Below are 17,067 nucleotides of genomic sequence, written 5' to 3'. Positions count from 1 at the left end.
CTTTATTGTCACTAGTCACATGTACCAGCGAAATTAGCCGTCAACCTGTCCGTACATATACAACATACAATTGGCATAGGGTAGACAGGACAGGAAGACAGGGATAAAGATAAAAAAGAAACACAACAGGAGGAGAGAGAAGGAAAAAAAGAACACCCCCCACTATGCTCCTGTCAGGAGTATAGTGTGGGAACATTAAAAAAAAAACCTTTGCATAAGCACACCTACAACACAGGTACACTTTAAACACGGGACTTGAGAGGGGGGGAAGGGAAGGAGGTAATCCAGCGCAAGCAAGCAGCCGTCCGCTCCTGCAGCCATGACGGCGCTGGTCACGCACCCGCTTGTCACACTGGGGGTAAAAATAGCAACCGCGGAGAGTTAGAGAGGAATTCGAAAAATGAGAGCGTCTCCCGGCATTGACCTTCAGGGGGAAATATTTTCTCAGCAACGGCCTGAAACAAGGCCGGTTCTGTCTCAGGGCGCCGAATGTCGATAAGATATGAATTGTTTGGTCTTTCCAGATGCAGTCTTTGCACATCCTCACCGCTCGTCCATTCTATTCAAATTCAAATTGGTCTCCGAAAAACATATTCCTTGCAAAGCTGAAAGCTGCTCCGAGATAACAACCATTTTGTGGTTAAAGTTCTGAATGTCCACAGTCCGAGTGCTAACAGCTTTGCCCACCACTCCAATATCGGGCAGCTTTGTGAGGCTTTGAACAGCTATTATTTTAGCATTGAGAACAATGGACCAGTGGGATATTTGTACTTTTTTTGCAAGGAGACCGTTAAATGTAATCTTTCTCTAATATGCCACTTTTAAGTTTTTACGACTCATGATCGTGATCTCGACCGGAACATCACAAACATAAATCATTCCGGAAACTTTTGTAAATCCGGTGGGAATTGATTGATTTTGGTTTGGCCAGCAAAAAGGCACAAAGTTAGTAAGTGTGCGCGATGCATCCTAATGCCAGGGAGCAAATATATTCCAACTGTGACGATCCAGATTTTTTCATACATTTTTCTTACTTTTATAATTATGAACTGCTATAAATTGTTTGGCGCAATTTTTTTTTTCCCCTAAGGGTGTACAAACCTTTGCTCTTAATATTTGTCTCTGTGAAGCTTAGTCACTTTCAAACTAGATATATGTCAGAGTAACCATATTTGCCATTAGACTATAACAAGCATATCATAGTAAGCAAGATGTAATCATTTTTAGCTACCTTTGTTTACTTTCGCGAAAATTTTTTTTTTTTTTTTGCACAAGGTGTTTGTCTGACCTTCATTTTTTGAGAGCTCGATGTTGGCGAACAGGCCAATCTTAATGATCTGCCAGAGGAGCCCAAGCACCAGGTGAGGAGTTCCAGCAATCATGTCCTGAGCATCAATGTTGACCACCATACACCCGATGGCTGAGGCGGAGTTAAGGGCCAGGCTCAAATTCTCCTAGAAGACAAGAAAGACCGATATGTTTGTCTTTATGTGGAAAATGCATGGTTATGGTTAATGTCCTCCAAAAGACTGAGGCTACATCCACACGACAACGGCAACGAGATGTTATTTAAAAATATATCGCGTCCAAATGGGCAACGATCAGTAAGATATCAGGTCCATATGGCAACGCAACGCTTGCTGAAAACGATGCAATACACATGCCACACCTCTAGGGGCGCTGTAAGACGGTCCCTTCGGAGACACCAGAACAATAGAAGAAGTAAGGACGCATGCGCATAAACTATTATGCGTGAGACTTCATATTAGCCACAAAGTCAGGAAAATCTGTTTGTAAAATTACATTATAATGACCAAATACAATGAAAAGTATTTTTCCAGTCTCACCTGTGAAAGGTAATCCCATGTGATCTCGTTTGGACAGAAAACCTGTTGGTACAGTTAAACGCAGCTAATCTTTATTCTCCGCTTTGACCTATCCAAAATGGCGGCGAGGATGACGTATGATTCTACGCGGAAGGCGGCGTCTTCAATGGTCCGGAATAAAGTGAATGATACACGTTGATGGAATTAATTTGTTGTTTCTCACCTGTGAAAGGTAATCCCATATGATCTCGTTTGGACGGTAAACCTGTTGGTACAGTTAAACGCAGCTAATCTTTATTCTCCGCTTTGACCTCTCCAATATGGCAGCGAGGATGACGTATGATTCTACGCAGAAGGCGGTGTCTTTAATGGTCCGGAATAAATTGGATTAATTTGCTCCTCTACGCCCTTTTTAAGGAATGTATTGTCGGACTTAAATCAACATCTGAAGAGGTGAGATCGCTCCTTTTTTCCCCTATTTTTGCTGGCGGGATTGCACCATTACACAATAAATATTCACAGTGAAAATATTTTGTAAGCGCGTTTCATGAACCAAGTTATAGGATTTGTTGACAACTCACATCGCATCGCAATGAGAAGATCATTGGCACTACTGGTGTTAAGAATCAGACCATTTCATAAATGAATATTTTGCTGTAGAGTTGCAGTGTTTGTACAATTGCATGTTTTTGCTTCACTATTACTGTCACTATTCTGCTTCTTGCATTACTACTGTGAACTAACACTGAACATAATAATAATAATAATATCCAAGCTCGTGTTTCACTCACACTAGTGCTCTATAAGGCTTTTTCCTGGTGATATTCGTTACACTTCTACCCAGCGTGAAGCACTCACAGTCATGTGGTTGTGACGTCATCGTAAACAAATCCGTTTTACTCATCCAGACGACTTCACAACGGCAACGTTGCCAGATCTTTCCACTCTGGAACCCGTTCTCAAAAAGATTGCGTTTTGGGCACCCAAAACGCCGGTGCCGTGTGGACGCCAGGCCTAAATGATAAGCAATTGTATCGGAGTCACCTGAATCCGTTGCCGTGTGGACAGGGCCTGAGACTTTTATGAGAAATGGTGGAAGCAGAAGGCATGGGAAATCCAAATGGTGGCTCTTTGTTCACTGAAGAAATGAATGTCATCTATACGTTGGCACCACAAACCGCTGGCAACTTAACAGTAACAAAATAAAGCAAGGCGCCCATGTAACCAACTCTTAAACCATTTTGCCAAGTCCATTTTCTTATGGAAAAACCTTGTTGAATCAGATGTATTTAAAGCAGTAGACTCTACTGGAGTGTGAAGGACACCATATGGTGGAAAGGAAATCTCTCTTCATGAACGACCCATTGAAATAGATGAATCTGAACAGATTTTCCCAACACAGTCTTTTGATTTCGTTTGCACCACAGTGCTGTTGAATCCTTGAATCTGATTGGTCAGAATATTTGAATTCTTCTTCTTCTATAACTTCTTCTATAATCATTCATTGATTGATTTAATTCCCTATGTGATTAATAGATCACACAACCATCTAATATGTAGCTCCTTTCCTGGCATACATCTTATATTTATATGAAGAATGACCGACCTTTTTGATCTAAGCTTTGATAGCATCTCTGCTGATACAGATAAAATCTGAAGCTCCAGTTCCTTCAGCTCCATCCTGAGGTCAGCCCAGCCGTGATGTGCTCATTTCATTCTTCACCCAGCCACTTTACCACAGTGAAATTGAGAGCTCATGAAAAAAAGATGAAGTGTTGACTGGCCTTTAGTACATAAAGCTGGATTTGATAGCAGGAGTATGGTGAGTCTTATTTTGACCCAGCCATGCACGGAGAGACCATTTTGGATGCAAGCCCAGTATGTCTTGTACTGGCACAAAGTGACTAGGATGGAAAACTGGATACATTTGCATTTGTCAGCATGGCTCTGCCACCTGTTGAACCTGTTGAATATTTGCAGACAGAAAGTGTCTGGCAGGGATTTGGGGATGTCTTCATTTTCCAGCTAAATTTGCTTGCTGGCACATTTACAGTGAGCGATGAGTGTTGGAATTCAACAATCAGTCATCCTGTCCTCCTTCATAGCTCGACTGCTTTAGAGTAAAACTGCAATATTACAACTTCATAGGTCCTGGGATGTTGGCCAACCATTTTTCCTGGCACAAACGGTGATAATCATGACCCTGAACTGGCTGAAGCTCGTGTACATTTGTAAGCTAACAACAACACCACACCAAACACAAAGATTCATGAATATTAGCCATACTAGTCAGACCATCCATCCATCCGTTATCCATAACTGCTTATCCTGTGCAGGGTTGCGGGCAAGCTGGAGCCTATCCCAGCTGACGATGGGCGAGAGGTGGAATACACCCTGGACAAATCATCACAGGGCTGACACATAGAGACAAACAACTATTCACATTCACACCAACAGTTAATTTAGAGCCACCAATTAGCCTAACCTGCATGTCTTTGGACTGTGGGGGAAACCGGAGCACCTGAAGAAAACCCACACAGACACGGGGAGAACATACAAACTCCACACAAAGGCCCCCATTGGCCACTGGGCTCAAACCCAGAAGCTTCTTGCTGTGAGGCAACAGAGCTAATCATTACACCACTGTGCTGCCCCTAGTCAGACCAGAGAGGGTAAAGTTTGGGTAGCTAGGGGTCACAAGTATCTGTCTTTTGCTAAATAGTGACGTAGTACTCGAGATTGGTCTCGAGACCACTTTCTGAAGGTCTCGGTCTTGTCTCAGAATTGACCACATTTTTACTCGGTCTTGTTTCGGTCTCAGACATGGAGGACTCGTGATTTTAGTTCAAGACTGGTCAAGACCACAACTGTGGGGATTTCACTAAATCACCTGTGCATTGTCTTGACTCTGTCTCACTGTGCCTTGGTCTTGACTTGATCTCAACCCCTCAAAGTCTTGGTCTTGTCTTGGGGGAAGCCATGGCCTAAAGGTTAGAGAAGCAGCTTCAGGACCAAAAGGTTGCTGGTTTGATTCCCTGGACCAGCAGGAATGGCTGAAGTGCCCTTGAGCAAGGCAGCAAACCCCCAACTGCTCCCTGGGCTGCCCACTGCTGTGGGTATGTTAGGGTCCTGTTGTATTTCGCTCTGGATAAGAGCGTCTGCTAAAGATCTTGATACGCTTTGGTCTTGGTCATGACTTGGTCTTGGTTTCAGTGGTCTTGACTACAACACTAGTGCTAAATAATTTCCATAAAACCTGTAATTGACCACAACAGATGGTTCATTTTAGAAAACTAGAGTCGTGGAAATGCACCCATTTTGGTACATTATTCAGCTATGCTATTTTTCCTTTCAGGAACTCGGTTCACTGGAATAATTTGCTACTTTACTGCCAAATCCTGACTGTGGTCTGCGACTTCAGTTCTTGGAACAACACAAATGAAAATGCTATCTACAGTACTTTGCAAAAATATTCACACACACCCCCTTGGTGTTTGTCCTGTTTTGTTGCATTACAAGCTGGAATTAAAATGGATTTTTGAAGGGTTAGCACCATTTGATTTACACAACATGCCTACCACTTTAAAGGTGCACTTTTTTTTTTTATTGTGGCACAAACAATAATGAACATGAAAAAACAGAAATCTGGAGTGTGCATAGATATTCATACCCCAAAGTCAAGACTTTATAGAGCCACCTTTTGCTACAATTACAGCTACAAGTCTCTTGGAATATGTCTCCATTAGCTTCGCACATCTAGCCACTGGGATTTTTGCCCATTCCTCAAGGCAAAACTGCTCCAACTTCAAGTTAGATGGGTTGTATTGGTATACGGCAATCTTCAAGTTATGTCACAGATTCTCAATTGGATTGAGGTCTGGGCTTTGATTAGGCCATTCCAAGAGATTTAAATGTTTCCCTTTAAATTGCCCTGTATTCAGTGCCATCCATCTTTCCTTTCAGTCCTGACCAGCTTTCCTGTCCCTGCAGATGAAAAACATCCCCACAGCATGATGCTGCCACCATTGCAGGGACGGTGTTCTCAGGGTGTTGGGTTTGCGCCACACATGGCATTTCCCACGATGGCCAAAAAGATCAATCTTTGTCTCATTTGACCAGAGAATCTTCTTCCATGTGTTTGGGGAGTCTGCCACATGCTGTTGGGCAAACTCCAAACATGTTTTCTTCAGCAATGGCTTTTTTCTGGCCACTCTTCCATAAAGCCCCGCTCTGTGGAGTGTACGGCTTAAAGTGGTCCTGTGGACAGATACTCCCATCTCCGCTGTGGATCTTTGCAGCTTTTGCAGTGTTATCTTTGGTGTCTTTGTTGCATCTCTGATTAATGCCCTCCTTGCCCGGTCTGTGAGTTTTGGTGGGCGGCCTTCTCTTGTCATGTTTGTAGTGGTGCTATATTCTTTCCATTTTGCTATAATGGATTTAATGGTGCTCAGTGGGATATTCAAAGTTTGGGATATTTTTTATAACCCAACCCTGATCTATACTTCTCCACAACTTTGGACCTGTTTGGAGGCTCCTTGGTTCTCATGTTGCTTGCTCAGTAATGTTGCAGAGTCAGGGTCCTTCCAGAACAGGTTGATTTATACAGGCATCATGTGACAAATCATGTGACACTTTGATTGCACACAGGTGGATCTTAATCAACTAAGTATGTGACTTATGAAGTGAATTGGTTAGACCAGCTCTTATTTAGGGGGTTTCATACGAAAGGGGGTGAATACTTATGGACACTCCAAATTTCTGCTTTTCCATCTTGTGTCACAAGAAAAAAAAAAAAAAAAAAAAACAATTTGCACCTTTTAAAGTGGTAGGCATGTTGTGTAAATCAAATGTTGCTAACCCTCCAAAAATCCATTTTAATTCCATCTTGTAATCCGACAAACAGGACAAACACCAAGGGGGATGAATACTTTTGCAAGGCACTATATCTAGCTGTCTATCTAGCTAAATAGAAGAGATCTTTGTTGTGTATGAAGAGTGAGCGCTTACGGTCATGTTGAACATTGTGCGTTTTTTCACGTTGATGACCCTTTCATCGATTGTGTCCTTCTGGGAATGGTTGACCATTTTGCTGTGAATGAATCAATGAACAATACAAACTGTTAGGACAAATAGCAGTGATCCCTTTCCAGATAAAATTGTCTGAAATATGCATGTGCAGGAAAGCAGTGGTGTCAAACATGCAGGCCAAAAGGTTATTCTAATCGATAGCACTCATGATGATACTTAATCTTGAATGTGTTCTAAATTCAAATTGTCTTTTATAAATGGTGACTAAATTGCAAGATTGGAGCAATAGAGCAATAAACCCCGAGCCATAAACATATCAGCTAACAAAGTGGACTAATGATAATTCTTTAATGAGCTAAATATAAAGATAAGATAAACATTTTATGTCATGCCTGCTATCAGAACTAATCTGGGGGGTTTCCAGGGATGGAAGTGAATAGTTATGGAATCTGAACTTTAATACTTCCATGTTTTGTGTAGCTTCGTTCAGATATAATCCTAATTACAGCCGTTTCTTTTCTTGAGTGTAACCCAACAACATGCGGAAAAGTTTAAGAGGTGTGAGTACTTGTGCAAGGCACTTGGTTTTAATCAGCTCGACTGAATTTTTTGGTCTGGCCCACTTGACATTGGATTAGGAGTAACGTGGCCTGTTATCTAAAATGAGTTTGACACCCCTGATATAAAGAAAAGACTGGTAGTATCATCGTACCAGAGGAGTATTCCATCCTTCACTGATTTGAACAGACTGTCAGTATTCGGGTCCATGGGGATGATATGTTGGCAGTCAGGGTCGTTTGCCAAGGCCTTATTGATCCAGTTGACGAAAGCCACTTTCTCTTCATCTGCAGTCCAATTTTATAGATAAGACATAAGCAATAGAAGCAGCAGGCTCAGATTACCAATGGGAATTGCGCACAGCCAAGGGCCATAAAATGACTTCATTCAAGCAACTCATCGCTTCTAATGGGATGATGCTCTGGCTCAGATTTCAGCAAGCGCTACAAAGATGTGACACAAAACCCCGAGAGCGCTACACATGCAATTACACCAATACCAGTAATCAAATTTGGTGCGCCAAAGAGCAAAGGGTCAGTGAATTGAATCCAAAAGTTGGCAGTTACGCGGCTTCAGAGTTGGGTGACACAGCTGCTTAAAGCTAGACGGCCTTTCGTTTTCATAAAATCAATGAAATTTAGTTCCCTCTGAAATTTGGTCATTGTGATATGTTTATTTCTGTAATATCTCACAAAATATCCAGCCATTCCAGGCTTTCGTCTAAACAGGGGAACAGGGGCGCTGCGCCCTCTTACTCTCGGCGTGCGACCCTTACCGACTCCGTGAAAACATCCCAGCAACACTACGTGACAATGTGTCTGATTATCAAATATGTTATAATTGCTCCAAAAATATTCCAATCATAGTAGATACACCGCCAGACGGTGCAAAAAACAATCCGAATTGGCGTTTTCCAGACTGAGGCGCCATGTTGTTTAGTTGTTTACTTGTCGTGGCTGCTCTCGCGAGATTTGACATGGGTTACATACAAGGTCAGCTGACTTGTAGAGCGAGATTTCTCGAGACTGAATGACCTTTCACCCACCGGCGCGGGAGTTTTTGACAGAAGTAGTTCGCGAGTTGTTTTTGTTGACACTTGGGCATTTAAAGATGTCATCCCGCGGCACGAAACGGAAGAAAGCCAAAGACTGTCCGGAGCAGAAGAAGATTACTTCTTTCTTTTTCAATGTTGACAGACAATTTGTTACAATTTCCCTCTCAGATAGCCTCAGAATGTCCCATTGGAGCATTTTTCAAAGGCTTTGCACGGCAGGGGGGGGACAACCGGCAACATCCCCCCCGCTTCGCTCCCTCGCCATGGTGAGCGCCCTCATACTAAATTTTTCTAGAAAAAACCCGGCATTCTGTGGCTGGGAAGTTATTTAATTTGAAGGGATTCCTGAGCAAGTAATGTGCATGAAATCGCTCGCTTCACGCAGTCAAGCAGACACAGGAAGTCCATGTGTGTGCGCGCATGCGCATGTTTACCTTTGACTGTGCACTGACCGTTACATCACTCTGTCGCTAAACGAACAGCTGATCACACCGAGGTGCTCGCTGACCGCCGATATTTATTAGTTTGGTCCTGCGTTTCCTTTCCTTCGCAATTTCCTTGTTACTGTAGTCAGTCCTTCATGTTTCATTCGCACACTCGCGTCCTCCATTTTTCTCTCCTGTTTGAAATTTGTATCTCTCAATGCCTTGCGCAAATGGCACCACGTGATTCATGACGTAGTATTTTGAATTAGGTCATGGTGAAGCAGGCAAAAATAGTGGAGAATTTAGGGCCACATGGCCCTAAATTCATTAATTGTTCTATTTAAAAGAAACCCTAATAAAATTTGAAGTCTTTAATTCAAATTCAGTAGCTTTCGGTCCACCAAACAAAAAAAAAAAAATTGGGTGTCAGGGAAAATTCTTTTTAAGACCTACACTTGAAAAATCTGAAAGGCAGTCTACCTTTAAGTCTTTGGCTTCCTGTTTAGATTATTAAAATCATCTGGGTGTCAGTCAAGTCTCTGAGGTTGGCTGGTTCTTCTTGAGTAGAAGCAATATGGGGTTTTTCAGTTGTGTCTTTAGAGCCACCATCTTTAAACACAAGCACTTGCCTTTAAGGCCCCCCTAAATAATCAGGACTAGAAGGACTGAAGTACCATTTACTGAAGTAAATGTGCTTAAGTTCAAGGACAGAATTGTACACAACTAAGACATGCCTGTGCTTTACTTAAACTCCACCCCTCATTTGTAACAGTTCTGGCATCAAATCCACATCGTGTACAACAGTAGAATCAACTCTGAATACAGTGATTATCCCACCAGAATACGAGTGCTGAGTTCCTTCGCTGGAACTTCCAGATGTTCCTCCAAACGAGTAGATCCCATCCTTCCTGGAGATGGTCTTGCGAAAGGTTTCTCTAACCTCTTTGCTTCTTACGTCTTGGTATATCTGTGGAATCAAATAGGAAGTGATGGAATCACTATCCACTGCAGTAAAGTATTAGGTGCAATAAGAGCCATCAAGGAGTGACGGGTATGGTTTGAGACCCACTTTCTCCATAACTAGAGACAGTATTTTAGTAGCTAATAATATAAATGGATGACAGTAGGTAGATGATCTGTACCGCAACAAACTCTTCAAAGCTTATCTTCTCATCTTTGTTGGTGTCACCAGCGATGAACCTCTCTGCAATCTCTCGCACCTTGTACCCTGGTAATGAGAGGCTTGCCTCCCGAAAGAGTTCCTGCAGCTCAAAATCACTGACATAACCGCTGTTATCGATGTCTGTCGAGAGGAAGCGAGGGAAGCAAATCATTCTCGACAAAGGATTTATTTCCTTTCGCTAATTTGTTCCACCAGTGCTGCTGTTCTTAAAGGTCAACTTGCCCTTGTACCCAATGACCATGAAGGCATTTTCACAAACTGGCATTGCAAATGCAAAGTTGACTTGTGACTGATGATATTTCCCGTACCATTCTATAACTTTGTAGTCATACAGTAATCACCATATTTTCATGGTCGGGCAATAAAAGTTTGATAATCTCTATCATGTCATGCACTAAACTCTAAAACAGGTAGTGTATTTCCTTGTAAACAAGCACATGCTGACAGACTGACCGATTTTGTTGAAGGCTTCCCGGAGCTCCTCCAGATTCTCTTGAGAGATCTGTGTCATATTGTTCTCCATGCTGCCTGCTCCACAGCCTCTCTTCAGCGTACAGGTGTTCTGGAGAAAGAACACAAGTGTGACTTAGACTTGGTTTTGAAAGTGAAATTGGATATCGTATCCAAAGCATATGCAGAGTAAGACAAAAGAATCAAAAGGGAACGAATTGGAACATCCAAACCACAAGCAAAACTCAACAAGAGAATTACAAACGATTACTGAACATACCTCTGTCTGAGGTTTGACTCCTGCTTTAGATCCAAGCTACTGTGAGAATATAGATGAGCTCCTACCCTGCAGGGAAGGGGAGGAGACCTTTAGCCTTAATGAACTGTGTTCAGGGTGAGGCTTCTCTCACCGTGTCTGCTCTAAAGTTAACTTTTAAACCCACTGATGAGTCAGCAAGAGCTTCCCAATCTAACAGCTGAAGGTGTCAAAATTTTTAAAGAACTTGTACTTTTGACTTTTTCATATGGCACTGAGGCACTGAATCCCTATATCGCTCCCACTGCCCGAGACTATACCATTGTAATATTAACTAGTTATTGTGAATCTTGTGTTTGGTGATAGTTCGCAGGTATGTGCGCACAAGTAGGCACAAGGCCAGTATTGTTTAAAGCAAGGCAGTGATGCAGAGACACTCGGCATCAACGGGGACGGCTGGAAACTAGAGTACGTATTGAGAGGATAACTGACTTTCTTTATCGAGGAAGACATTTCTGCACTTCTGAATACCTGGAAACACATGCCTTTGATTTTTTGTCGTTGTTGGTGGTATTGGTGATGCTGTGCCATCTTGTTGCATTAAGTACTCTTTAACAGAATTTTTAGACTCTGTGTCAACGTGAGGACGTGTGGGTTTTTTTTTTTCCACCGAGAATTCAAAACAAGCGCACCTGGCAAATGCTGTGAATGTAAATAGAAGAAATGTAAATGATCTCCAGATTGACAAGCACTACATTTGTGTATGCAATGGGAATAATTACACATATAAGCAGTGTGTATTTGCTGGCCCTTTACACAGCATGACTTGGCTATTATGGCATGCGTCTCTGGTACACCATGAAACCAATTTGTTAATAAAATGCTAAGCAGAGGTCACCTATTTTCTGTTCTGTTCGGGAAGCCACGGCCTAATGGTTAGAGAAGCAGCTTTGGGACAAAAAGGTCATTGGTTCGATTCCCTGGACCAGCAGGAATGGCTGAAGTGCCCTTGAGCAAGGCAACTAACCCTCAGTTGCTTCCCAGGCTGCTCTGGGTATGTTGTACATCGCTCTGGATAAGAGGATCTGCTACCGGTAAATGCCTGTCATGTACGGTAATGTTCTCCACTAATATCGTCATGATGCTAACCGAGGGAACGTTTTGGGATCATCTTTCATTGCACTGTGATCATGGTGGCCCAACACCTTACTAACAGGCTTTAGGTTGGGTTCCGATACAGTCTCATCTCATTATCTCTAGCCGCTTTATCCTGTTCTACAGGGTCGCAGACAAGCTGGAGCCTATCCCAGCTGACTATGGGCGAAAGGCGGGGTACACCCTGGACAAGTCGCCAGGTCATCACAGGGCTGACACACAGACAACCATTCACACTCACATTCACACCTACGGTCAATTTAGAGTCACCAGTTAACCTAACCTGCATGTCTTTGGACTGTGGGGGAAACCGGAGCACCCGGAGGAAACCCACGCGGACACGGGGAGAACATGCAAACTCCGCACAGAAAGGCCCTCGCCGGCCACGGGGCTCGAACCCGGACCTTCTTGCTGTGAGGCGACAGCGCTAACCACTACACCACCATGCCACCCTCCGATACAGTACCGTTATGGTACCGTAACTTGGCACTGTATTAACTACGGTATGTTGATATTATGCTGGCTGAAACAAGGATTCGTAACGCGGCAATTTGCATCACAGAATATGCCGCAGCGGTGCAGCCGCATGGACTCTGGGGCCTGTGATTGTATTGCCCAGACCAGTTGGTCTCCTAGTGGAAAATCCTTAAAAAATGCTCTGACGCTTGGAACTTTCACTCGCGTGCATTCGTGCTCTGAGCAGTGCGCACCTCAAAGACTAAGTGCATGCACCTGTTCTGGATTAGAGTGCAATCAGTGCGTGCATATAAGGACACTGAACTCTGAGAGACATTGCTGAGTAATGCACTCAGTATCTCGTGTCTCCTTACTGAGCCTTTGTTTGATATTGTCTTCCTGGTTTTCGACTCCTGTTTGTATTTTGCATTCTGCCTTTTGTCTATGCCTCACTTGACCTTTGCCTGTCCACTGTTTTCTGACTTTGCTTTATGTTTCGGATTGTATGCCGACTATTTATTTTTACAGTAAACTTCCTGCACTTGCATCCGTTTACCGCCACTTTCCTGAGAGACACACAAAATTGATGTTTTGTAGTCATTTTCATAATTTAAATAAACAAAAATCAGTCAAAACAAGTAAGTACACCCCTATATTTATCACACTTTCAAGTCCATAAAATTAGGATCAGGTGTTCCATATTAGGTTTCATTGATTAGAACCTCCTGCAGGTGGAGGTGCAGGTGGAACCTGTATTATTTAAACCTGATATCTAGAGTCTGGTGTTCTCTTTGCTATTGAAGCATGAGGTGTCATCATAACATCTAAACAGCTCTCTAAAGACCTCAGAAAAAAGGTCGTGGATGCCTGTGGGTCTGGCAAAGGATTTAAAAAGATCTCTAAACGATGAGAAATGAATAATTCCTCTGTAAGGAAAATCATCTACAAGTGGCATAGATTTCAAACAACTGCCATTTTGTCCAGGACTGGCAGCAAATTCAGCCCAAGAGCAGACTGTTTGATGCTAAAAGAAGTCTCCAAGAACCCTGAAGTTTCACAGTAACTCTTGGAACTGTTGGTGTGAAAGTGCAAACATCTACAATCAGATAGAGATTGGACAAATTTGATCTGTATGGAAGGCATACAAAGAAAAAGCCTTTGCTGTCCGAAAGGAATGTTAAAACAAGACTACATTTTGTGAATTAACACAGGCAAAGACCAGGCCTTTTGGAATAACATGCTCTGGACAATAGGTGCTAAAGGAGGCAACTGGACTTGCTTGAAATTCTTGAAGACTTTTCACCTCTCATCTGAAAGGCTTCTTCAGTTCTGTCTGACTAGTGGGGAGTTCCAGGTATTTATCCTTGAGTGGACCAAAAGCAATCCTAAGGAGAGTCACATGGGTCGTTGACCCTCTCAGTCATCCTGTAGATGTTGGGGTCACTGGAGGCCGGGTGTGAACAGTGTTAGCAGTATAGAGGGTCGTTAGGGTGATCTGTGGGTCGTTGGCTCTCTTTGCCATCATGTGAGTCATGGAAGTCAGCTGAGTCTTTGTGTGGATGTGTGTCAACAAAACACCATTCACACCCGGCCTCTAGTGACCCTCACACCTACAGGATGATTGAGAGGGTCAACGACCCATGTGACCTCAATGACTCTCCTTAGGGTTGCTTTTGGTCCACTAGAGGATAAATACCTGGAACTCCCCACTAGTCAGACATAGGCTACATCCACACGACAACGGCAACGAGATGTTATTTAAAAATATATCGCGTCCAAATGGGCAACGATCAGTAAAATATCAGGTCCATATGGCAACGCAACGCTTGCTGAAAACGATGCAATACACATGCCACACCTCTAGGGGCGCTGTAAGACGGTCCCTTCGGAGACACCAGAACAATAGAAGAAGTAAGGACGCATGCGCATAAACTATTATGCGCGAGACTTCATATTAGCCACGAAGTCAGGAAAATCTGTTCGTAAAATTACGTTATAATGACCAAATACAATGAAAAGTATTTTTCCAGTCTCACCTGTGAAAGGTAATCCCATGTGATCTTGTTTGGATGGTAAACCTGTTGGTACAGTTAAACGCAGCACATGAATGAGGCATCTTTATTCTCCGCTTTGACCTATCCAATATGGCGGCGAGGATGACGTATGATTCTACGCGGAAGGCGGCGTCTTTAATGGTCCGGAATAAATTGAATGCTACACGTTGATGGATTAATTTGTTGTTCTACGCCCTTTTTGAGGAATGTATTGTAGGACTTAAACCAACATCTGAAGAAGTGAGATCGCTCCTTTTTTCCCCTATTTTTGCTGGCGGGATTGACTCTGCCCTAAGGGCTATTTTCTCTCTCTCTCACTCACTTTGCACCATTACACAATAAATATTCACAGTGAAAATATTTTGTAAGCGCGTTTCATGAACCAAGTTATAGGATTTGTTGACAACTCGCATCGAGTTTGTTACACTTCTACCCGCCGTGAAGCACTGACAGTCATGTGGTTGTGACATCATCGTAAACAAATCCGTTCTACTCATCCAGACGACTTCGCAACGGCAACGTTGCCAGATCTTTCCACTCTGGAACCCGTTCTCAAAAGATTGCGTTTTGGGGCACCCAAAACGCCGGTGCCGTGTGGACGCCAGGCCTAAACGATAAACAATTGTATCGGATTCACCTGAATCCGTTGCCGTGTGGACAGGGCCATAGCTGAAGGAGCCTTTCGAATGAAACGTGAAACATCTTCAAGAATTTCTAGCAAGTCCAGTTGCCTTCTTTATCACCTACAGTTTACGATGACCTGGATGACTGCGAGCTTTCACAGACGTGCTCTGGACAGATTAATCAAAAGTTGAGTTGTTTGGCCATAGTAAGAGTACACATGTGATGAATTCTGAATCATATCAAAGAGTGCTCAAAGATAATTTGAGGCCATCTGTTCAAAAGTTGAAGTTGAACCTGAGGTGGACCTTTCAACAAGATAATGATCCACCAAGGAATGGTTCAAAAAGAAGAAATGGAGGGTTATGGAATGGCCTGGTTATGGAATGGCCTGGTCAAAGCCCAGATTTATACCCCATTGACCTGTTGCAGGGAAGAAAACATGCAAGAAAACCCTCAGACATCTTGCAACTGAAGGAATTTTGCATCTATTGGTATTTTTGTTGAAGGAATGATTGAAATGGATAATTTCCTTATTGTTTTGTTCATCACCTGTATCTGTAGGCATTGTATCGAAGAGAGTGAAATGTTTGCTTGTTTAAATATGTTGAGAAAAGTTGACCATTTCCATGTGATCTTATTTTTCACATGACTGTATATACTGTACAGTGTCAGTGCTTAACTTAGTTTGAGGTAGTTAAATGTTGGACATAGTGATGTATGATACAAGTTATGGAAATCTGAAACCAACACCCAGATGCCAGTATTTCCAGTACAGTAAGTGTTTGCTGAAGCTTGGATAGGAGTGATCAGTCCAACAAGCTCTGAGGTCCAAGGAAAGCCTTAATGCCTATGGTTGCCCAAATTAGGCTTTGGGTTACAATTTCTGTTACAAATTCCAATAAATCAACCACAGATAAAGGATAATTCAACATGGTTATCCCTTGTGAGGGTGCCAGAAAAGCCCAAGAAGATCTTCTGGATGTTCCAGAGTATTTCAAACAGAAACTACGGACAACAAAGTCAGAGAAAAGCGCTATTATGAGTCCTAGTATGTGCAAACTCAGTAGCCTAGATTGCTATCTAGGTTCATTGTCATCAGTAATGCAGATTGGTGTTTATTTTTGCTTACTAACAAGACTGAACGTTCGCCGGCACTTTGTCCTCCTTGTTTGTTTGATTGTCTTTGCAGCTGTTTGGTCAGTAAGTAGAAATGCATTTAAAGTTGAGTAGTATTTATTTATTTTTTTTGTAAATTGTCTCTTCCAAGTGGATTTGATATGTAAAGCATACTGACGGTTGAGGGGAAAAAAAAGTCAACAGCAAGAGCAGCCTATCTATCATATGCAGCCTATTACGTAATGTAACTTGCTGCCAGAAGAAACACAGAAGACCTCCAAATGGACATGTGTTTGACAGAGCAGAGCAACATGAGATCTCCATATGCCACAAAGACACAATGCCTGTTCATTATCTGTTACAGTGTCACAGTTCCTAGCACACGTTACATATAAAATCCAAACTTATCAGGGTTTCAGTGCTGTATATCAAGGATCAGGGTAGTAAATAAAAATGTCAGCTCAGGACAAAAGCAAAGCCAGTTCAGTTAATACAGTGATATGCTTACCAAACCTGCCGAGTCGTCAAAATTAATGGTGCAATTAGGAAGTCAGTCCACTTCCTGCTTGGCAGTGTAGTTATCTTGAGAATTCCATGATAAACTTTAGCTCTTCTAAACCCAGGCAAAGTTGAGGTTCCTCCTAGAAGAGCGTAAATGAAAGAAACTGGAACTGAGATGCAGAAATACAGAGACACCCGACACCAGGCCGGGTCGACTTTTTGAAGAGGCTGTCACGGGGCTTTGGATCTCCACTACCTGCATTATTGATCTCCCTGAAAATAGGATCAGTTACCAAGCAGAGGCAGGACCATCCTGCAGGTGAAGCATGTTCTTGCTCGATTTATCCACGCACCTGCTTTCTGATTAATTGCTTTTGACTG

The 17,067-nt window shown here is 42.7% G+C and overlaps 1 protein-coding gene across 1 annotated transcript in view; it reads right to left on the bottom strand.

Moving 5' to 3' along the window:
• pls1 (plastin 1 (I isoform)) overlaps positions 1–16,752 on the bottom strand; it is a 38,836-nt gene extending 22,084 nt beyond the window's left edge. Inside the window, exons 1-8 of the mRNA XM_060921446.1 lie at positions 16,694–16,752; positions 10,805–10,870; positions 10,528–10,636; positions 10,034–10,194; positions 9,729–9,858; positions 7,567–7,699; positions 6,834–6,915; positions 1,289–1,454 (exon numbers count right to left, since the gene is read on the bottom strand). Of these exons, the coding sequence (XP_060777429.1) occupies positions 1,289–1,454; positions 6,834–6,915; positions 7,567–7,699; positions 9,729–9,858; positions 10,034–10,194; positions 10,528–10,597 (742 nt within the window). The 5' untranslated portion in view covers positions 10,598–10,636; positions 10,805–10,870; positions 16,694–16,752. The remainder of the gene's footprint in view (positions 1–1,288; positions 1,455–6,833; positions 6,916–7,566; positions 7,700–9,728; positions 9,859–10,033; positions 10,195–10,527; positions 10,637–10,804; positions 10,871–16,693) is intronic.
• Between the last annotated feature and the right edge of the window lie 315 nt (positions 16,753–17,067).

This window comes from Neoarius graeffei, chromosome 1, assembly GCF_027579695.1.
Source record: "Neoarius graeffei isolate fNeoGra1 chromosome 1, fNeoGra1.pri, whole genome shotgun sequence".
Lineage (NCBI taxonomy): Eukaryota > Metazoa > Chordata > Actinopteri > Siluriformes > Ariidae > Neoarius > Neoarius graeffei.
The sequence above is the reverse complement of the archived record's forward strand: the minus strand, read 5'-3'. Positions and strand labels throughout refer to the sequence as shown.